We start from the raw sequence: 22,035 nt of genomic DNA, 5'->3' as shown, positions 1-22,035 counted from the left end.
TGGGGCCAGTCACTGAAGAAAATCCTACCAGGCTTAGAAGGGTGTGTTTGTATGTGAGACGTTAAAGACAATGAGGATGGCAAATCCAAGAGGTGTTTACTGTAATGAATGTTCAAGGAGGGTGGGGTTCCCCCAATCTGATCCTCTGAGGCTCTGGGTGACTCACTCTTCCTTGGGCTCAGGGGGTGGGGCTGATATTTCTTCCCTGCGTTGGCCTTGCTCCCCCTGGCCCTTGGCATCCCCAGTGTCTCCAGCCACTAGAGCCACATTCCTCAGATAGTAAGTGTTGAAGCAGTTGGTCTGGTCATCTCCAGGACTCAGGTTACAGCAGAAAGCAGAGTCTCGCCAGAAGTTACGTCGGGGGCCACACAGGTCCTCAATGAAGGCTGATTTCTGATAAAGGAGAAAAGTAAAGCAGAGATGATGGGGAAGGAGGTGTTGGATGGAGGTCAAGCATCAATACTTGGGTGTTCAAAGTCCCCTTGCTCTCGGCTTGTCTCCCTGGATCCCTTCCTGGGGCCAGAGAGGGTGCAAGGCTGCCTTGCACACCTAGATTCCTTGTGACAGACATATGTGCACATCTGGAAATGCCTAAAGCTTGGGGCCCAGAGAAGGCATAATAAGAACTTAGAGGTAGGGAGCAGATCAGGTCAGAATGAAGACTTCTGGGGGGTGCCTAGGTGGCTCAGTGGGTTAAGCATCCAACTTCAGCTCAGGTCATGATCTCACGGTTCGTGAGTTCGAGTCCCACGTCAGGCTCTGGGCTGATAGCTCGGAGCCTGGAGCCTGCTTCAGATTCTGTGTCTCCCTCACTCTCTGCCCCTCCCCTGCTCATTCTCTCTCTCTCTCTCAACCATAAATGAACATTAAAAAAAAAAACAAAAGAATGAAGACTTCTGGAACCAAGAAAAAGATCTTCCCCACTAGTCCTCTATTTCTGTGGGCGGGGGGTGTGAGGTACTAAAGAGAAGGGGTGGCCTGCAGTGCTAGCCCTCTGTCTCCCCTCCCCTGCTTTCCTTTGGAGACTATGACCCCCCTGCTGCCCTCACTCACCTCCTCCTCAGCACAGCAGGCCTGTTCTGGAAATGGCAGGTCACAGCAGTGGGCAGTCATGTTCCGGATTAGCCCAGGAATCTGTTTACTATGTTGGTGGGAAAGAGGCAAGGGTCAGGGTCTTTATGCATCCCTAGGCACCAAAATGGTGCTTGGAGACCATGGTTTTGCTCTTACCAAGAGTGCCCCCAGAGGATGCCCCAGAAGGAAGGTTTGGGGGAAGGGAAGAGAGGGAAGAACCGGGCAAGACTCACTGCTTGGTGAGAACTCTTCCGTTTCCACAGAGATGGCCCATGAGGTTGGGGGTAACTCGGCTGAGGTCAAGGGTCAAGATGTCTCGGTCATAGTTGGGGTAGGGAGCCCGATGGGCAAAGCACTCATCACGGGCAGGGCTAGGAGGATAGTGGCAACACGAGTGGTGGTGGGTCTTTACAGACTGTTCCCGATAACAGTATCCATCAAGGGCATCCTCCCACTGTGGGCCAGAGAGAGGGAAGTCAGAAGTCTGGACACTCAGCCCCTTCTCTTCTGACCCTCTACTGCCCTACACTATGAGATGAGGGACTCCCAGCTATAGGTGCTGAAAGGGAAGGACAAAGAACCAGAGGGCATGGATGTATGGTGTTGGGAAGGAGGAAGGGATGGAAGCACAAATGAGGCTTGGCACGGGCCACGGGAGATGAGCTGGAGTGGTAGACGAGGGGGTCAGGTGAGGCCAGAGCTGGACGGATGGATGGCACACGGGTGCATGTGTGGGATCGCGGGTGGACGAGGCCAGGAGTGCAGGATGAAGGCTTAGGATGAACAGATGCAGATGACGAAGACAGTGGATGGATGGACACTTGCAAGCAGACGAACGGGCAGACGAGCTCACAGTGGGGAGGTACACGGATGGATGGACCGGCAGGATCAGAGGTCGGAGATGGGTGGGCAGGCAGACAGGCTCTTGGGGGGCTGGGACGCCCACTTACAGCCTTCCACATACAGGTGTGGTTGTTCCCCTGCCGGCAGCAGCGCTGGAACTCCCCCTCTAGCCGGATCAATGCCTGCATCTGTCTTTGGATGGGGTCAGTAGCTGGGAGGTTGCGTGGCACAGAACGGAATCGTCTTAGGTGGCAGATGTTCTTGATGTTGTCCAGAGTGGGTACCCCAGGGGGGAAAGGCATCTCGGGGCCCGAGGAAATACCAGGCTGGTGGCTGGGGCAGGCCCGGAGCTGGTAGTGCGGCCGGGGAGCTTCCTCCTGGAAGCAGGAGAATCGAGCCTCCCCCTGCCGGTTGCAGCACCAGTGGGGTCGGGTCTTGACCGAGAACTCGGCCTCACAGAATCGGATCATTGCGTTCTCCCACTAGAGCAAGAGGGATGGATCAGCCCAGCAGCCCATTGTCCACATTCCTGTCCTCCTCCCAGGCTCCAGAAAAGGACCCTGGGCAGGTAGATAAGAAAGAAGCAGAGGCTGTTCTCTGCCCTTCCAGCACACTAAGGAGGCCCATGGTAGGGCCAACAAAAGGGACCTGGGGTTCCTACGTGCCAAGGCCGAGGCCTCTAGTCCTTCACACACACACACATACACACACACTGTCTGGAGGTTAAAGGACAAGTCCCAGCACCAAGAGCCCAACACCTACCACAAGTTTTGCACAGTCCAAGCGGTGTGCATGGCTGTGACAGCGGCAGCAGCGGGAATATCCAGTCTCCACTAAATTGAGGGTCTCACCCTGGCGAGTAAGGTGGGAGTAGCCAGAATGTGGTAGGTTCCAAGGGCCGTACATCACATGCTGGCGAGTAGGAAGGCAGATCTGGTCCAGATTGTCTGGAGAAGGTCGCCCAGGGGGGAAGCCGTCCAGCCGGTGGCCCCAGCCCCCTGGGGACCGGCCCTGTTGGCAGTGCAGGGCTGGATTCCAAGACTCAGGCTCTGGGGGGCTATGTTCCATGAAAGGCTTTTCTAGAATGGGGAAAACAGGGAAGGAGAACGAGTAGAGGAATAGAGAAAGTCTGGATGAGCTGGGAGGACTGAAAGAACTTGGGGTTGAGGAGAAAGGGTTGGGAGGATACAGGGGGAAAGAGACAGACATAAACTTGTGGCTTTTACCTTCAGAATGGCTGATGGAAAGGGAAGAGAAGTGGGGCATGAAAGGTGTCACTCTTACAGTCCCCACAAGTCAGACCTGCTCCCCTGTGCTGCCTCCCAAGCTTCAGGCTTCCCACCCCAGGGCCCTGAGCACTAAATCAGGGGCACGGACAGACCAGAGCTGTCACTCACCCTCTCTCTGCTTAGATGGGAAGGTCATTTCCTCCTGATGTGGGAAAGGTGGGTCTACTAGGGTGGAAGCAGATGTGTAAACAGAAGCCATGTTGGGATGGACTAGAAGAGGGGGACGTGGCCAGTTGCCACTCATAAAGAGGAAGTCAGTACAGACACAAGAGAAAACAAAATGCGCCTTTTATGCCACTTAATCTCATAACTTTATAAAAGAGGTCTTGTTTCCCCATTTTCCCAGATGAGGAAACTAAGGCTTGGGGAGATAACTTACCCAAGGTTATACAGCGAGTGAGTGGCAGAGCCCCCAAAGCGCACGCGCATCAGTGGGGAGGGTGAAGAGGAGAGGCAGTCACTTACTTTCCTTCTGTTCAACAGGGGCCTGGTGAGGGGGCAGCTCTTCTTGGAGGGGGATGGCTTCCTGAGGGAGAGGGGACTCCACTGCAAGACAGGAGTGAGGGCACAAAGAAGCAAGGGTCAGACTGATGGCAGCACGATTGTAGTGGCAGGGGGAGGAGGGGGATGGGCAAGCACTCACCTTTCTTTCCCATGGGGAGTTGGGGAGGGGGCAGCTCCTCCTCTTGGGCAGGGTTGGCTTCCTGAGCGGGAGGGGGCTGTACTACAGAAGGAGGAGTGTGTGAGTGACCCCCCCCCCTTGTAACCAGAGCGAGGAATGGGCAGGGCCTCCTCACCCCTCCCCATCTGAAGAACGGGAAGTAAGCCCAACCAGCAACCTGGGGCGGGGGGGTGGGGGGTGGGGGGAGTGGATAACTGAGAAGGGTGCATGGTGGACTTACCTTCACTCTGTCCCTCAAAGTGAAAGCCAGGCTGAGGGGTGTCAGGGTGATCCATGGGGAGGGCTCGGGTCTGGGGTGGGGAGGGGGGTGCTGCATAGCCAACTAGAGGTAAGAGGGGAGATAGAGTGGACAGTTTCTCCTTCCCTCCCCCCCCCCCAATCCTATGCTGCTCACCCAAACTCTCACCTTCTTGAATGTGATAGGTGAGGGGTTCTGGCCCCAGCTCCCTCTGCCCTTGAGCCTTGAAGTCTGAAAGAAGAGGGGGGAGTCAGGGTGGATCTGAGGAGCCCTTTCTTGGCCCCAAGCGCAAGATGCAGGGACAGTAGACATCAAGGGTGTAGGCAAGATGACCAAGACACCAGAAGCCTTTCCGTACTGCTCCTGTCCCATGTCCCCTAATCAATCCACACACCCCCTCCCCAAACCCACCTAGGTGTGACTGATTGGGTTCTGAGAAAGCCATGATATTCTGACAGCCTCACCTCCACCAGGCTCAAAGCCTTGGGTTTCCTGAGTCCAGGCTTGAAGGGAATGTGACATGGGGCTGGGGTGGGAGGAATGGGGTGGTGGAAACCCTAATCTGTCAGTGTCTCTTCCTCAGGTCTCCTGAGTTCTCCTCCTCTCAGCCTCTCAGCTCTGATGCTTCTCTAGTTTTCTACAGGAGCAAGTCCCAACTTTGAACTAGTTGGGGTCTCATCTGTTTACCTCCTCTAGGCCCTTTAAACATCTGTGGGCCTTCTCATAAGAAGCCCACACTGAAGTTTAAGTGCTTCTCCTTCAGCTGGTCCCAGATCCTCCTTAGCTTAGGTATCAGTTTAGGACCTGGGGACTGGGATGATTCAAAACCCCTGAGGCAAACTGCCCCACAGCTGCAGGGAAAGGTATCGCCTATAGCTGATGTGCAGTCACCAAAGACTAGCACCTGGGAGGAACAGACGGGCCTTCCAGATACAGACCAGATCTGTGGCACTCAACAGTTTCCCTTGCTAGCACTTTGTCCAGCATCCAGCAGATTATGTGTGTGCTAGATAGAGTGTGTCTGGTCCCCTGTGGACGGACACCCTCTCCACTCCTCTCCTAACCAGGCAGGGAAGCAGTCCAGGCTCTCTGGGTCAGCAAATCAGTTTTGAGTAGCCAGGGGGCCCCATTCTTTCTCTCTCCCCTGCCTGACAGGCCCCACATATACATCTTACTGAGGCAGATCCCCTCACTCTGGGAGTCTAGCCACCCACTGAATTGTCCATTTTATTCCAGTTTTATGTCTTCTGGCAGCAAGCTCTAGGAAACTCTCCCTCTGTGCACCTGCTCCCCTCCCTGGTTAAAGCCTCGGCTCCAGTACCCAGGCCCACCTTGGACCAAGGCCAAGTGGACAATCACCCTTCTGGTGATGAGCCATTCAGAGGATGGCTGGACCCAGGCACCAGGCCCACACTGGCCAGGGCCTCTGCCCAATGCTGCCTCCAACCCCAACTCACCTCCCTCAGAGGAGGCTACAGAAGCAACAGCCAGACAGGCCAAGACCAAGGCTGCTCTGTGCATGGTCCCCATCCTGGGGCAAGGACTGGTCAGTGGCACCCAGGAGGTGGGTCGTCTCGGGTAGATCTGGATCTGAAGGGCTGGGCTGCTGGGAGCCTGCTTCTCCGGTTGCTGTTACCGCTGTTGTGAACCTTGGGGCTGGCTCCTTCTCCTTTTATTCAGCTATCTGGGGATCACTCCCTCCCTCCTATTTCCTGCCATGACTCAGTCCCGGCTGCTCCTCCTCTGGCCTGGCAGCCACTCCTCCCAAATTCACCCTGAAGCCTTCTGAGAGGACTGAGGAGAACTCGGGTGAGGGGAGGAGAGCATTCTTATGATCCCCAGAGAAATGGATTCTGAGACTCATGTAGTAAGAGATGTTGAGACCTGCCTTTTCGGTTCAAGTCCTCTGTCTGCATGCTGCCTACTGTGGAGCAGTACACCTGCTGAACAGGGCTGGGGAAACCGGGCTCTAAGGAATCCTGGGTAGGGGACAGAACAGCTACCCCAGGAGCGCCCCTCCCAGGGGGAGGCCAGGGTCGCCCTCTTTCTGCTTCCCCAGCACCCCAGGATGAAAGAGATGGAGACAGGGTCAAACTCCCTTTTATGCCTACTCAGGAATCAGAGATGAAGACACATACCCGGAAGCTTCAAGTTTATTCTTTATTGCTTCACTCCTCTCACATCCAAACAGCTACAGCTTCCCCCAGATCAAGTCTCTTTCCAGGAGAGCAAGCTCATGCCTCCACACTTGTTCTGAGGGGCCTGGGGGCCTCCGGATTCTGGCGGTCAGTTCGGGCTCTTCCACCTGAAGGGAGGCTGGCAGCTCCCGCGAGTCTCTGCCGCAACTGTACGAAAGCTCAGAACACTTGCTCAGCGTTTGGGACCCTGGTGTTCTGGAGCTCCAGCAGCCGCTGCACGGCCTCAGTCAAGTCCCGCTCCCCAAGCTGGCAGTTGTCTCGAGTCCGAATGTTCACTGTTCTCTTACTCTGCTCTTTCTGGCCAACCACTGCAGGAAGAGGGGAGGTTTGAGACCGTCAGGGCACATTTTTCTACATGGGATATACAAAAATTCAAGAGACCTAAATCTTTAGGAAGGGTGAGAGCAGAGGCCAGATAAGGTTCAAGAAAAGGGTATATTTAGCTGCCTCTTGCTTTCCAGTTTCCTGATCATCCTGACGGATAAGGAAATGCTCCAGACATTCTCCACATGCCTTATCACTTCCAGTCCCGAGCCTAGGGGTCAGAGACAGTAGGGTCAGCCACAGAAAAAGACAAACAGACCAAGAAGCAGACCCAGAGAGAAACTCTGTGTGTGTGGGCATTAGAAAGAGGGGAGGGTGGCAGGGGTATAAGAAACACACGCAAGCCCGTGGGGTCATGGGGTAACTTGCTCTAAGAGCTCATGGGCAAGTGGGAGTGTAAAATGAGAGGATCAAGTAATCTGGCAAAGGAGTTTCTGCTCCTTATCATCCCTCAGGGCTAATTCCAACTAGGTCTTAATAAACAAAGCTAACTAATTAACCCCTGATTAATCCTTCCTGTCCCTTTCTCTCTGATGCTCCTTTGGTTAATTAACCTAACAGACACCAACAGCTAGGATGGAGGTCAGAAGAAAACTGTTTTCTTGAAACCATAAAACTCCTAGAAGAAAACATAGAGGTAATAATATCTTGGCATCAGCCTAAGCAACTTTATTCTGGGTATGTCTCCCCAGGCAAGGGAAACAAAAGCAAAAATAAACTACTGGGACCACATCAAACTAAAAGCTTTTGCATAGCAAAGGAAACTATCAACACAATGAAAAGGTAACCTACTGAACTGAAGAATATATCTGCAAATGATAAGCCACCTGGGTGGCTCAGCTGGTTGGGCATCTGATTCTTGATTTTGGCTCAGGTCATGATCTCATGGTTTGTGGGTTCGAGCCCCGCATCAGGCTCTATGCTGGCAGTGTGGAGCCTGCTTGGGATTCTCTCTCTCTCTCTGTCCCTCCCCTGCTTTCTCTCCCTCTCAAAATAAACTTAAACAAACAAAACACCCCCCCCCAAATATACAAAGAACTCATACAACTCAACTCCAAAAAACCCCAAATCATCATATTTGAAAATGTGCAGAGGGCCTAAATGGACATTTTCCAAATAAGACATATATGGCCAACAGGTACATAAAAAGATGCTTCACAACACTAAACATCAGGGAAATGCAAATCAAAACCACAATGAGAAATCTTTTCATACCAGGAAGAATGGTTAGCACCAAAAAGACAAGAAATAACAAGTGTTGGCAAGGATGTGGACAAAAAGGGACCCTCACGCACTGTTGGTGGGAATGTAAGCTGGTGCAGCCAGTGTAGAAAACAGTATGGAGGGTCCTCAATAAAGATTAAAAATAGAAATAACATAATGATCTAGTAATTCCACTGCATGGTATTTACCCCCCCAAAAGAAAACATTAATTCAAAAAGATTTATGCACCCCTATGTTTACTGCAGCATTATTTACAGTAGCCAAGACATGGAAACAACCCAAGTGTCCACTGACAGATACATGGATAAATACACAGGGTGTACACACACACACACACACACACACACACACACACACGTATACTGGAATATTACTCAGCCTGAAAAAGAGTGAGATTTTGTATGTGTGACGACATGGGTGGACCCAGAAGGTACTACGCTAAGTGAAGTCAGTCAGAGAAAGACAAATACCATGATTTCACTTTTTTAAAAAAGTAATCTCTATACCCAACATGGGGCTTGAACTCATGACCCCGAGATCAAGAGTCACATGCTTTACCAAATGAGTCAGCCAGGTGCCCCATATATATGGAATCTAAAAAACAAAAGAATGAACACACACATGCACATCCCCAAAAGAAACAATCTCATAAATACAGAGAACAAAAAAGTGGTGGCTGCTAGGGTGGACAGGTTGGGGGGATGGAAGGCACAGGTGAAGGGGACTAGAGGTACAAACTTGCAATTATAAAACAAGTGAGTCATAGGGATGAAAAGTACAGCATAGAGAATATAGTCAATAATATTTTAATAACATTGTATGGTGACAGATGGTAGCTACATTTATTGTGATGAGCACTGAGTAATGTATAGACACATTGTGTGTCAACTATACTTCAATTAAGACAAATTTTTAATTTAATTAAAAAAATAAAGAATATTAAAGTTGCTATGTATATAATCAGGAGTGACAAAATATACAAAAATTTAAGAATAAAACGTGAGTCTGAAAAGAAATGCTATCTTTGCATCACAATACTCTGAACCTTGGGCAATTTCCCCAGGGTGAATGTAGTTCACATGATCTCAGTTCAGTCTTAAGGGGGAACTTTAGCAGCGATGTCTGAAAATACGGGCCCAACAGGTAAAATTCAAACACTTTGGCTAGCTACACAAAAACCTTAGCCTTACTCTTGAAGGTATTCACTTTCTAACATATGTTGCAATAACCCAAATCTCATCGAATGTTTTCTCACGTCTGTGATTTTGTACTTTTTTTGTTTTGTTGAGAATATTATTCTGCACTAGGTAAGAAAGTGCTTTTCATGCTTATGATGTGATCTTCTATGACTTGCACAAATTCAAAGAATAAATTAGTGGTAGAAAGAAAAGAAGAAATGGGAAGCCTGGGTGGCTCATCCAGTTAAGCGTCCGACTTTGGCTCAGGTCATGATCTCATGGTTTGTGGGTTCGAGCCCCACATTGGGCTCTAGGCTGACAGCTCAGAGCCTGAAGCCTGTTTTTTTGTTTTTGTTTTTTTGTTTTTTTAATTTATTTTTGGGACAGAGAGAGACAGAGCATGAACGGGGGAGGGGCAGAGAGAGAGGGAGACACAGAATCAGAAACAGGCTCCAGGCTCTGGGCCACCAGCCCAGAGCCCGACGCGGGGCTCGAACTCACGGACCGCGAGATCGTGACCTGGCTGAAGTCGGACGCTCAACCGACTGCGCCACCCAGGCGCCCCAGAGCCTGAAGCCTGTTTTGGATTCTGTGTCTCCCTCTCTTTCTGCCCCTCCCCTGCTCATGCTCTGTCTCTCTCTCTCTCTCTCCTTCGGAAATAAACATTTAAAAAATTTTTTTAAAAAGAAAAAGAAAGTTCTTCTGAGGATGAGAACTGGTTGTCAGGGGGTGAAGGAACTGAGGGCCCAAACAGCTCAGGTGTTCTGAATCCTGGCTCCCTGAAAGTCTCGCTCAGGGACTGAGCCCTAGTTAACGCAAATCCAATAGGAAAGAACAGTGTAGAAGGCTGGTGGGGGAGCATGGGGCTCGGAGGGCCTGTGCTGCTGGTCACTTACCAAACTGAAAATTGTAGTGGGCGAGCTGAGCCCGGCGGACTCTCCGGCTGAGCGTCAGCCCCGAGTCGGCATCCAGGTCGCAGACCAGCCCTGCAGCCTGCAGCCTCCGCTGCGCCTGGGGCAGGGGTTTGAGGACGGGAATTGAAGGCTCAGGGGCTAGAGTAGCCTGATACCAATCTTCCCCATGCTGTCTTCTGTCCTCTGCCTCAAGGCTCTCTGGTTCTTGTGGACAACCCCTCCTCATTCATCTCTACACCGAGGCCCCTCCCCAGTCCCTCATAGTTTGTCTGCTTCCTACTGAAGCTGCACCTGCCACCAATTCCCGGACTCTGCCTGCTTTGCCTGCTCTAGCCCGGCTCTACCCAACCAGCTACTTGACTCTGTACTGTCCACACCCTTCCTCTAGAAAGGAAACATGCAGCTGACATTTACTTAAGCCTCTTTTGTACCAAGTGCTCCATTGTCAGCATTTAACATCTGTGAATTTGTTTAATTTTCACACACGAGGCAAGGAACTAGTGTCATTTCTCAGATGTGGAATATCCAGCATATATGTCAGCACCCATTCGAGCCCAGTCCTGTGGCTCCAAGTGCTATTCCCCTTCTACTGTGCTGTGTGACTTCTTCCTACCCACTGTTCAGCCCCGGACTCGCCGTAGTCCTGCGTTAGCCCCTGTGCATGCACCCCCCGTTTCTCCTCACCTCCCTGGCATATTCCTCTTGCTCAGTTCCCACAGGGATGACCACCACCTGGAACGGGGACAGCCACAGTGGCCTGGTTGAGAGAGAAGAGAGGAAGGCAAACTCTTTACTCTAGCTCGACTACAAATACGGCTGCAGAGAGCAGATTCGAGAGGAAAAGAGAAGAGTGAGTCTAAGGGCACCAGGATCTGGGGCATGTACCATCTGGTCTGAGGACCAGAACAGAAATCTGGGGCCAGAGTTCTCACCATTTTCCACCACAGCTTTCCGCTAGCACTCCCAACATCCTTTCCACAGAACCTAGCACTGCTCGGTGAATGACGACTGGACGCTCTGGGGCCCCCGCCTGCCTTGGAGGGAAAAAGGAGGAGGGAATAGAGGAAGTGTCACAAGATATGCACACAAGATTACCTTCTGGTTTTTAAGCAATATTCAGCTCTGGTGAAGGTGTAGAGGATTTGAGTTTCATGTTAGGGACAAAGATAGAAGGAGATGCTGTTCTCCATCTACTCCACTAGCAGCCAAGGGAAAAGGGGATGAGCACAGTTCTGTACCCCTTGTACTGGAGGTCAAATCTCAGGGGCAGCTGGAAGTCAAGTTGGATTGTCCCACACTGATGGGGCCGGCCCAGGGCATCGCGGAGGTGCACGTCAATCTGGAGGAGAGAGACGGAGGCCTAAAAGCAACCAGAAGCAGTACCCTCTACTGTCCGCACCACCCACCTTCCACCTGCCTACGTGCCAGGCTGTTCTGAGAGACTCCTCACCCAGCTCTGTTGTACTCTTACTTCACTCACTGGACACCCCAGCAGTAGCTCTTTCTACCTGATAATGATATTATGACCTTAGGGGACTTTGACACAAATGACCCACCCACACCCTGGCCTCTGAATTCCTTGAGTTCGTCATTTCCGGGATGTTCACCTGCACCCACCCTATGGATACAGCCTTCATCTTGTCATCGCCCAGAATGGCTACACCTCTGGAACAGTCCATCACACACCTTGCTCTGATTACTGTCTCTTGGTTTTCTGGCTCTGACAATTATTCCTACAAATGGCTCTTTAATTTCCAGGTTGCTTAATTCCTCTATTTCCTTCCCATTCACAGGCTCCATCCACCTTTCTTTCTTTCCCCATGCGGCTGGAACCACTTTCCCAGGTTCCCCTCTATCACTGTTCTTCTGTCACATCCCCATGGCAAATCCTCAACCTGGTGGCACTCCTGCCCCCCACCTCCTTGCCCCTGCAACAGAACTGCTCAGAGCTGCCCAGCATCTCCCATACCACAACAGATACATAAACGGGGATTGATGCCGCCATGCAAATCCCTGTTCTGAACCTCAAGTGGACCCTGACTGCTGTCGGCAATCCCCTGCTGCCCTAATCAGTTTTGTGTCCTGTTCCCCTCAAGGACTTCAAGCTTTCTCCTCTCTCTTCCTATCTTCACTGCCCCCACTAACAACTCCCCTCTTCCCTACTCCCATCTCAGCAAATGATCCTGTTTCACATTTTATGGGGAAATCAGATAATGACACCATGAGATGAAAAGTGTCTCAACTTCCTGTCACCACACTTATAGACTTCCTTGCATATGCCTACAGCCTTTCTTCCTGCCTCCAGAACAATGGCAGAGGTGGTCTCTTGTGGGCTCTCAATCCCACCCCTCAAACCTCCCCAAGAACTTCCCTCCACTGAAACCCCTTCTACAACTTCAATTTTTCCCTGACTCAAACACGTTCTCTTTTATCAGAGCTAAACATTCTTGAATTTCTCTCTTCATCAAAATCTCTTTTGACTATCCAGGCCCCTCTTGCTACTCTCCTTTGCTTTTTAAGAGCCAAAATTCTCAAAAGAGTTATGTTCATTCATTTACCTCTGACTCCCACCCCAGCCTCTGTACCAGAAATGGTGCTTCAACATCTAACAGCCTTTTCATGGAATCCAGTAGACACTTTCCAGTCCTTTTTTCCCCCTGACTTGTTTTACTTCTTCCAACTTGCCCTGTTTACCCTGCCTCCACCTTCTGCCTGCACTGTTCCCACCTGGAACCCCTCTTTCCTTGGCCAACAATGACCTTTAAGGTTAGAAAGAGAATTCTGCAGGGGCACCTGGGGAGCTCAGTCTTTAAGCATCCAACTTCAGCTCGGGTCATCATCTCACAGTTGATGAGTTCGAGTCCTACATCGGGGGAGCCCGAGCCCCACTTCAGGGAAAACATGAGCCCTGGGTAAGCCCTGCTTCTCTCTCTTCCCCTCACGGGATTCTCCCTCCCTCCCTCCCTCTCTCTCTCTCTCTCTCGATCTTTGCCCCTCGTTCACTTACACCCTCTCTCTCTCAAAAAAAAAAAAAAAAAAAAAGGTAAAGAAAGAGAATCCTGCAGGAAGCCTTTCCTGACCCTCCCTCCTGAATGATATGCTCCCTTGGTACCTGCGAGCGTGGGTTCAGTGGCCCTGAAATGCCTATTTGCCTCCCACACGCCTCACAGGACCATAAGCTCCACGGGGCCAGGAAATATATTGCTCTTCTTTCTATCCTATACAAGTTAAAAAATATTCCTTTGTGTCTATTAAATACCTAATAAAACAAAACAAAAAATGAATAAATACAACTCTTAGGAGGATCCCCAACTTACTTTAGGCCCATAGAAGGCACCATCTCCAGGGTTGAGTTCCCAGGGTTCTCCAAATTCTTCCAGGGCCCGTTGAAGGACCTTTAAAGGGAATGAGACGAGAGAAGAATGTATCATTTTAGACTTTATAAACAACAGACCCCTCCAGTCCCCCAACAAATGACCTGCTTGGCATATGCCTCTATTGCCTCTATTGAGGACCCCAATTCCCCTCTTCTGCCAACAGAGAGTGGTTTATCTGCCTCCTCACCTGCTCAGCCTGGTCCCAAAGGCAAGGCTCGCCCAGGAAGCTAGATGGCCGGGTGGACAGAGCCAGGCGGAAGGAGAAGCCAAGGACAGTGTAGACAGAGCGGAGGAAATCAAGACAGCCTTGTATCTCTGTTTCAAGCTGGGGACAGAAAATAAGGGTGAGTGAGTTGTGTGCAACCTAGAGTTCTGGAGTGATGGGAGTTTTGGGGGAAACACAGGGCAAAAACATAGAGGAAAGCTGGGGCTATCATATAACTGAGTTGTAGTATATAAAGAGGGAGACAGGGAGCAGGAGTGTTGGCAGTTCAAATGGAGAATGGAAGGCGGTTTAGAAATGCTTTGGTGGAGCTGGGGAAGGGCCACCTGATCCGGTGCACAGAAGATGTGAGCGTCATCCTGCTGGAAGCACCGCAGCCGGGTCAGTCCCCCCAGACTGCCAGAGGCCTCGGCCCGGTGCAGGGCCCCGAAGTCCGCCAGGCGCAGGGGAAGCTCTCGCCAGGATCTGGGCCGGTGAGCGAACATCAGGCTGAGATGGGGATGAGGAAGGGTCAGGGCCACAGGGAAAAGCAGCCCCCACAGACTGCATCTCTGCCCAGTGTGCTTGCTTACTTTCTCTGCGTCATCAGCACGCCCTCTCCCCAGCCTGGGCATGTCCTCCCCCCAAGTCCTGTCCATCCCACTCAGCACAGTTTGAGCCCTTCCTGGTTCAAAGTGCATTTCTCAGAACAATAGCAGCAGACTTCATTTACTGTGCCCCTATTGTGTGACAGGCACTGAGGTGAAAGAGGAACTTTGGACAGCAACTCCAAACCCCTGATGTTATACAAGGAGACTAAGGCTCAGAGAGACACAATGGTTTTCCCAAATTCACAAGGTTATCTGGAGTGCAGATTTAAGACTCGAATCAGGTGTCCTAGTGCTCTGCCAAGGCGCTATTACTTCATATTCAGCAACCTGGTTGCCTACCCCCAGCCCTGGGAGGACCCAGGCCTCTTGGCTCCTAGCTCACCAGTGTGCAGGGCAGTTCATGGGCTTCAGGGCGAGTGTGTCTGCAGGATGGCTAGTAGCGTGGTCACTCAGGGAGCTGGAGAGCCTGTCAGAGTCTGGGGGCTGCAGGGCAAACATATCCTCCTGATAATGCTCCCAGTGTCCTGACACCTCCCAGAGCTTCGTAGAAAACAGTATGGGGGTTTTCACCTCAGAAAAACCACGGCGGGTGTACTCGGCCTGGAGAGGAGGGCACAGGATATGGAAGGCAGAGTGACTGGGGGAGGACGGCACAAATATGGAAGGCAGAGTGGGGGAGAGGCAGGTGTGTGATCCTCCGGGGACCTCAGGTCAGGCTGATCTCGGCTACAACCTATTAAGTACCGTGTTCCCTCTCTACGCTCCCCACTCTGTGGACCACACATTCCTAGGACCTTGTTAAAGGCCACCAGCACCTTGTAATGTTTATGTTCGTGCTTCTAATCCCGCTCTTCTAACACTTGGCTTCTGGGTCCCGATTTCCTCTCTGGTCGTCCCTCCTCTGGACTGGAGGCCCCCTTACCCTGATGAAAGCCACCAGTGCATTATACACCCTTGTCCCTCGAGGCAGGAAGAAACAGCTCCCGGGGCTCAGTTCATGGAAGAAGAAGAGCTCCTGTGCCTGAGTCAGGAATGGCAATGTCACTTGGAGAGAGAAGCAAGGACTTTGGAACCCAGAAGAAATAACTGATGGAGCTGCTCAATCTGCTGGATTCAGAATCTGCTCCCAGCTTCATAATTGGGTTCCTTCACGCACCCTCTCCTTCTCCAATCTCTGTACCTTCCCAATGCGCCGGTGGTCCCGTAACTCCGCTTCCTCCCTCCCTTCTTCCCAGGCTCTCAACTCCTCCATTGTGGGGAAGGAGATCCCTGACACTCGCTGCAGTGGCTCTGGGGCACCTGAAGACCTCCACAGGGATGACGAGTTCTATGGGAAAACAGAGGGAGTCAAAGGGAAGATGAGGGACTGCGGGCACCCAAGCTCTCCTTCGCTGATGCTCGTCTGATTCTGAGCACACGACACGCACCACAAGTGTCCCGTCTCAGCACTCACTCCATTTTCCACTGCCTCCACCAGCGTGATACCCCTCAGAACCCCTGCCATGTTTACAGCCTTAGACACACTGGATGCTTAATTCCCACTTGTATCCTGTTCAAGCCTAACCTTATCCTGCCACCTCTTTTTCTCCCCATTCTCCCACCAGTACATTCTCTCTGTACTTAGAGCCCTCCTTCCCCACCTCTAATCAATGACTACTCATGGGAGTAACCTTCAGCTCTGGTCAAATGTCAGTTGTTGTTGTTGTTCTTGTTTCTATCTACCTGCTTATCAATCTCCACTATGCCCTATTCCTGGGCACATGAAATTCAAATGCTTCTGCCTACTCTTTCCTCAAACAATTTAACAAGAAACAGCCAGCGTTTTATACCACTTTCACCTGTGTTAATTGACTTTGTCTCTGTGACATGGATTTATTGGTAGGACAGGAATTAACAACAGTCTTATTTTATAGATGGGGAAAATGGGTAAGGAGATTTACCCAAGGCCACATACTTTACCTATGGCAGAGCCAGGACTAAGCACGGATGAGAGGTTTTTAGTCCAGGGCTTTTGGCTGCACATTCCTGCCTCTCCCCTCGCTCCCTGCTGCCATTCCACCAAACAAATAACTCACCTGGCCCAGGCACAGGATTTTCATAAAAGTCATGCCTTAAACTTAGAATACTCTCCCTATACCTCCCCAGTGGGGTTCTACACACCCTCTCCACAGCAGCCTCCCCTATGTGACCCTGTCCAGACTGTTCTCACACTCCCTCTCCACCTCCCTAGCACTGAGGTCCAACTACGGATTGTGAATTGGCTTCTGAGCCCCGGCAGGATGTCCAGCAGCTGCCATCACACTGGGAGTTTGTGGAAGGCAGGAACTAAGAAATCTTCCTCCTACTGGATTCCTTCCTTAGCTATAAGAGGAGAGAAGGGGCTGAGAGAGCATCTTCCTACTCCCCTGCTCATCCCAGTGAAAGCAGGAGTCTTAACCTAACCTTGCCCTCACAACTGACCGTCAGCAGCTTCAGTCCTCCAATTTGTCCAGTATGCCGAAGGTGGGGGCCCCGGCAGAGGTCTACCAGCATGCCACACCTGGGGGAAAGGAGGGAACACTTAGTGGTCTCCAAATTCTTGAGCTTCCGGTGTTCTCCTGGCCTCTAGCAGACAGAAAAAAAATGTAAGAACTGTTCTACAGAGACAGCAAGAGCAATGGGAGATAAAAATAACTTCTTGTTCCCATTCTTTTTCTGGAACAACAGACTACCTTCTACCTTCTTTCCCTCATCCCATTTCTGGCCTTCTTTTGTGTATACATACCTCCCCGTTTCCCTCCGTTTTGACAACGCTCACCCATATACTATTGCTGTTGGACCTGTCACTTTCTCCTCAATCAGGCGAAGCTTAAAGGGGTTATCCTGGAGGGGGAGAAGAGTGAGGATAAGTCTCTATTCCCATAAAGATGTTCTGGGAGAGGGGTGTCTGGGTGGCTCAGTCAGTCGAGTGTCCAACTTCAGCTCAGGTCATGATCTTGCGGTTCGAGAGTTTGAGCCCCACGTCAGGCTCTCTGCTGACAGCTCAGAGCCAGGAGTCTGCTTCAGATTCTGTGTCTCCCTCTCTCTGTCTGCCCCTCCCCTCTCTCTGCTTGTGCTCTGTCTCTCGCTCTCTCAAAAATAAATAAACATTAAAAAAATAAAAGTTAAGAAGAAAAAAAAGAGGTCCTGGGAGACAATCACCCCTTCCCCCATGCTTTTGGATCGTCCTCCTAAATGTGTGCACCCCCACCCCACCTTGAAGAGCTGGCGAAGCTGATCCTGGGAAGCCTCTAGCCTCCGGAAGGGTTGAGCAGCAGCTGTAAGTTCCTGGCAAATCCGCTCCAAAGCAGGCAGCTCTGAGCCCCGGACTGTCCTGGAAAGGTGAGAACTGGTTGGCGTTCATCCTTTAAGAAGCATCACCTGGGTGCCACACCTGTTGGCTAGGGGGTGAAACCCTGCTCTCCACAGACATCTAGAATTATTGGTAAAGGCAGACAAACTGACAGAAAACATAAATAGGAAATCAGGTATAAATTTTACAGTGGAAGCAAAAGCTCTATATGTTAAAGGTCGGATGCAGACAATATGGACAGACATAATTAAGGCAATAGTAATGAAGGATGAAGTAAAAAATAAAAGCCAAAGAATTCATAAAGACTAGAGAAGTTTCAATGAGAATTAGGCAGAAAAGGAAAAGCATGGACTAGGGGAGAAATTGGCACCAATGTCACAGCAAAGGCCTGGAGAGGCCCTTCTCTAAACTTCCTCTTCCAAATTGAACATCCCTGACGCCCCAGAAGAGGATGCAGAAACCACTCGGGTGAAACGGTACAAACTCAGTATAAAATGAATTAGGTTTGAGAAGATAATGTAGAACATAGTGACTACAGTTGATAATTCTATACAGTATGAATGAAATTTGCTAAGAGTAAACCTTAAGCAATCACACACATGAAGAGAGGTGATGAATGTACTATTTAACTCAATCGTGGGAATCCTTTCACAATGAATATAAATATCAAATTATCAGCTTGTTCACTTTATTTTTTTATTTTTAAAAGTTTATTTAAGGAGCGCCTGGGTGGCTCAGTCAGTTATGCATCCAACTTCAGCTCAGGTCACGATCTTGAGGTCTGTGGGTTTGAGCCCTGCATCGGGCTCTGTGCTGAAAGCTTGGAACCTGGAACCTGTTTCAGATTCTGTCTCCCTCTCTCTCTGCCCCTCCTCCACTCATGCTCTGTCTCTGTCTCTCTCAAAAATAAACAAACATTAAAAAAAAAGTTTAAGTAATTCTCTACAACCAACATGGGGCCTGAATTCACGACCCTGAGATGAAGAGTCGCACGCTCTTCTGACTGAGCCAGGTGCCCCTCACGTTGTACACTTTTAATATATTACTTTGTCAATTAAATTCCAAAAACCTGACAAATGAAATAAAATATGGTGAAATATCTAAGAAACCACTCCAGAATCATTCTCCTCTTTGCTTGCACTACTCACCGCTCCTTTCCCAGGAAGAAATCATGGTAGAAGCCACATTCTGTACTTGGACCTCGGCAGAGGACAGCACCAAGGAGCTGTTCAGCTGCTGCTCCCAGGACATGGGTGCTGGAGTGCCAGAACACCTGGGTTCACAAGAAAGGAGTTCATAACCACCGCCTTTGTTTTTTTATTTTATTTTTTTTCATAACCTCCTTCTTTAACCCCTCACTCTCTGATACTCTTCTCAGAGAAGCTGGCGTGAAACCAGTATGGCTCTTCTAGAAATAACTATCACAAGATGGGGAATCTGACCTTGGAGGTGAATACTAACTAAACAGTAAAAAGGAGGAAAAACTGAAAACAAAAGGCTAGTAGAAACATGCACAGACAGGGGTAACCCCCACTCCCACTCCTCAGTGCTTCCTGGTCCTACAGCATAGAAGTAGGGCCTAGGCGTCTTTTTCTGCTCCTATAACATCCCCTTTTAGGGCTTCAGAGTAAACTACCTTCTCAAGACCATAGTTCCTAAGGGCTCTATTTGATCTTTTAGTTCTATTTTTCTCTATTCCAGGAATCTAGTGTGATGCAACCCCTCCTCTAGGATTTGGTCACCATTTATTTATTTGTTGTTTATTTATTTTGAGAGAGAGTGTGTGTGTGTGTGCTAGTAGGAAAGAGCAGAGAGAGAGACAGAGAATCCCAAGCAGGCTCCATGGTGTCCGTGCAGGGCCGGACACAGGGGTTAATCTCACAAACCAGGAGATCATGACCTGAACTGAAACCAAGACTTAGACGCTCAACCCACTGAGCCACCAAGGCGCCCCTTTGGTCACCATTTAGATGAAGATGATAAAACTCCATTTTTCTGGATCCTAGTAGATGAGGTCTATATTACCCAAGCTGACATGAAGAAGACAAAGTAGGGAGGAGGAATTGTGTGCTCAGTTGTGGAAGCCAAGTTAGAATTAAAAAATATATACCATAGAGGTGCCTGGGTGGCTCAGTCAGTTAAGCGTCCGACTTTGACTCAGATCATGATCTCACAGTCTGTGGGTTTGAGCCCCTTCTCAGGCTCTGTGCTGACAGCTCGGAGCCTGGAGCCTGCTTCAGATTCTTTGCCTCCCTCTCTTTCGAACCTCCCTCTCTCTCGAACCTCTGTCGCCCCTCCCCCGCTCACACCTCTGTCTCTGTCTCTCTCACAAGTAAACAAACATTAAAAAAAATTTATAAAAAAATATATGTTACAGATGACTTATGATGTATGTCTCTAGGGTTGAAGTGACAGAACTGGCATATTACCCTTCTATTTTCAGCTTTCCTTTTTACTAGTGCAAACGATGTTTACTTAATGGACCTATGTTGAAAATTTTCATCCTAAGTTTCTAGCTTATCCAGGGTTAGTCAAGACAAGCAGTCTGTGGTAGGTCTCCCTCCCAACTGCAAAGGGAGAAACTGAGGCAAAAGAAATACTAGAAATATGCCCACTTAAAAATCCCTTAGTTTAGTTGTCACTGTATTCCTGAAAAGGAAGAAACTTACTGCCTTGCCCTCTGCAGAACTGAATGTCAGAAATCTGAGGTCAGAATCTGTCTCCAAAGGCCGTTCCAGATCATAAAGTTCTCCATTCACTTGAGCAGCCACTGCAGTATCTGCCAATGTTGAACTTGGGAATTGGGAGTGGGGGGGGAAGTGAGGACAAAGAAAAAGACATGGTCACAGTCCACAGGGGAAGACAGGGACTAATCTCTCAATAGTTCTAAGCTTGCAAATGGGGAAAGGTGTCACCAGAGCAATAAAACCTATCATTTCTTTTCCCAGTGGATAATAAAGGGTAGAGACTCTGAAACTAACCCAGATGAAAATGAATTCTCATGAAAAGGCGATCTTGATAGAGATGGAATAGATACCAGGCATAATTTTCATTCTCTGCTCGAGTCCAGCGAAATACAGAGGGAGAAGGATGATCCTGGTAGGTACAAAATGGGCTGGTACCTGATCTGCTGGGCTAGCTGGTAAGGGGTTGTGCTCCATGCCACAGCATCCACCCTCTGGCCTCCAGGAAGTGATATCTTAATAGTCCGGTGCTCCTTCTGTGCCACGCTTGCTAACTTCTTTACTTGAGCAGTCCATAGCTCCTCAAAAAGGCCGAGCCGCTCTGCCAACCACTGTGGAGGGGCTGGCACAGCTGCCTGGAGAGAAAGATGTTAGGAGGTAACTCAGGTCCCATCATTCCTTCCTGGGATTGAGGCTGGTAGGAGGTGAGGGTACCGAAGTGGCCTTAATCCTAAACCCAGGCCTTTAAGAGGGCTGGGTGATACAGGGCTCTAGACTAGGAGCCCTAGCCTCTCCTGGTGGTCGACTCTAGGGAAAAGATGGCTGTAACTAACGGCTTAGCGGGGCCGAATTCAGGGGCTCAAGGCAGGGGTTGGGAGCCTGCACTTTGGGCCTGGCCTGGGTCCGATGCGGTTCTTAACTTTTGGGTGGGTACCTCACGCACCGTGTGTAGCCGGCAGGTTTGCAAGCCCGGCAGCCGGAGCCGCCGCCACCTCTGACACAGGCCCATGCTCCTTCAAACCCGTACCTACATCCTTAAACAAATTATCCTCGACTCCTTCACCGGATTTCTCATAGGTTTCCGGCCCAATGACGCCCAAGCCCATTGGCTGCGGCAGCTGCCACTCTAATCTGAGACCACCTCCAGGAGCTCCGAAGTGGTCCGCCCCACACTGCTTGAGCGGTGGTGTGGGTGGTTCCGGCTGCCGGAAGACCTAAACTGTTACACACACTCCCAATCCCGAAACTTGCAGTTTCAGCTAGGGGTAGCAAGAGCATATTCTGCAGCGTGGAGGAAAGGGGAGTGAAAACTCATGAGAAATGAGAGTGGGAGAAAAACGGAGGGGAAAGGGTAGCTAGTCATTTCCTTTTAACCATAGGTTTTCTTTTATATCGTCTTTACTGGCAGGTAGAAAGCAGGGGGATAGACGTTGGAACCAAGTGTTAAATCCTGGACCTGCCATTCACAATATAATTTTAGGTGGATTACTCCGTTTCTTCTAAACTTCGATTTTCTCATATATAAAATAGCAATAGAGGCTCCTGGCTGGCTCAGTCAGTGGAGCGTGAGACTTTTGATCTTGGGGTTGTGAGTTGGAGCCCCCACTTTGGGCATAGAGATTACTTTAAAAATCTAGGGACGCCTGGGTCGCTCAGTAGGTTAAGCGTCCAACTCTTGATTTCTGCTCAGGTCATGATCTCTTGGTTCCTTGGGGCTGATCGTAGCAGAGGGCTCTGCGCTGATTGGCATGGAGCCTGGTTGGTATTCTCTGTCTCCCTCTCTCTTCGCCCCTCTGTGGCTTGTGCTCTCCCTCTCTCTCAAAATAAACATTAAAAAAATTTTTTTTAATCTTAAAAAAACAAAAT

The 22,035-nt window shown here is 50.1% G+C and overlaps 2 protein-coding genes across 17 annotated transcripts; both read right to left on the bottom strand.

The window, feature by feature from the left end:
* Positions 1 to 79: 79 nt before the first annotated feature.
* Positions 80 to 6,446, bottom strand: ECM1 (extracellular matrix protein 1). 4 transcript variants are annotated; one of them, XM_045033471.1, is made up of 11 exons: positions 6,265 to 6,446; positions 4,295 to 4,357; positions 4,109 to 4,210; positions 3,850 to 3,930; positions 3,672 to 3,752; positions 3,315 to 3,371; positions 2,680 to 2,996; positions 2,025 to 2,399; positions 1,308 to 1,528; positions 1,054 to 1,141; positions 80 to 393 (listed from the first exon to the last, which is right to left on the bottom strand). In XM_045033471.1, the coding sequence occupies exons 3-11, from the start codon at positions 4,161 to 4,163 to the stop codon at positions 163 to 165; spliced, it is 1,506 nt and encodes a 501-aa protein (XP_044889406.1). In that variant the 5' UTR covers positions 4,164 to 4,210; positions 4,295 to 4,357; positions 6,265 to 6,446; the 3' UTR covers positions 80 to 162. The 4 variants fall into 4 exon arrangements, with proteins under 4 accessions (XP_044889406.1, XP_006935150.2, XP_044889407.1 ...); XM_006935088.5 differs by lacking the exon at positions 6,265 to 6,446 and adding an exon at positions 5,584 to 5,847; XM_045033472.1 differs by lacking the exons at positions 2,025 to 2,399; positions 6,265 to 6,446 and adding an exon at positions 5,584 to 5,848.
* Positions 6,273 to 21,270, bottom strand: TARS2 (threonyl-tRNA synthetase 2, mitochondrial). Of its 13 annotated transcripts, XM_019837784.3 has the most exons (19): positions 21,113 to 21,270; positions 20,608 to 20,804; positions 20,155 to 20,278; positions 18,634 to 18,758; positions 17,389 to 17,506; positions 16,952 to 17,016; positions 16,615 to 16,693; positions 15,335 to 15,481; positions 15,077 to 15,175; positions 14,725 to 14,754; positions 14,537 to 14,637; positions 13,891 to 14,053; positions 13,529 to 13,666; positions 13,282 to 13,359; positions 11,203 to 11,324; positions 10,897 to 10,998; positions 10,649 to 10,721; positions 9,947 to 10,061; positions 6,273 to 6,632 (listed from the first exon to the last, which is right to left on the bottom strand). In XM_019837784.3, exons 1-19 carry the CDS (start codon positions 21,176 to 21,178, stop codon positions 6,484 to 6,486), a joined length of 2,091 nt encoding a protein of 696 aa, XP_019693343.1. In that variant the 5' UTR covers positions 21,179 to 21,270; the 3' UTR covers positions 6,273 to 6,483. The 13 variants fall into 13 exon arrangements, 11 of the variants coding, with proteins under 11 accessions (XP_019693343.1, XP_019693341.1, XP_003990623.1 ...); XM_019837782.3 differs by having other exon boundaries at positions 14,537 to 14,754; XM_003990574.6 differs by having other exon boundaries at positions 11,203 to 11,303; positions 14,537 to 14,754.
* Between the last annotated feature and the right edge of the window lie 765 nt (positions 21,271 to 22,035).

This window comes from Felis catus, chromosome C1 (genome assembly GCF_018350175.1).
Source record: "Felis catus isolate Fca126 chromosome C1, F.catus_Fca126_mat1.0, whole genome shotgun sequence".
NCBI classification, from domain to species: domain Eukaryota; kingdom Metazoa; phylum Chordata; class Mammalia; order Carnivora; family Felidae; genus Felis; species Felis catus.
Note: the sequence above shows the minus strand (reverse complement) of the source record. Positions and strands in the feature narration are given on the sequence as shown.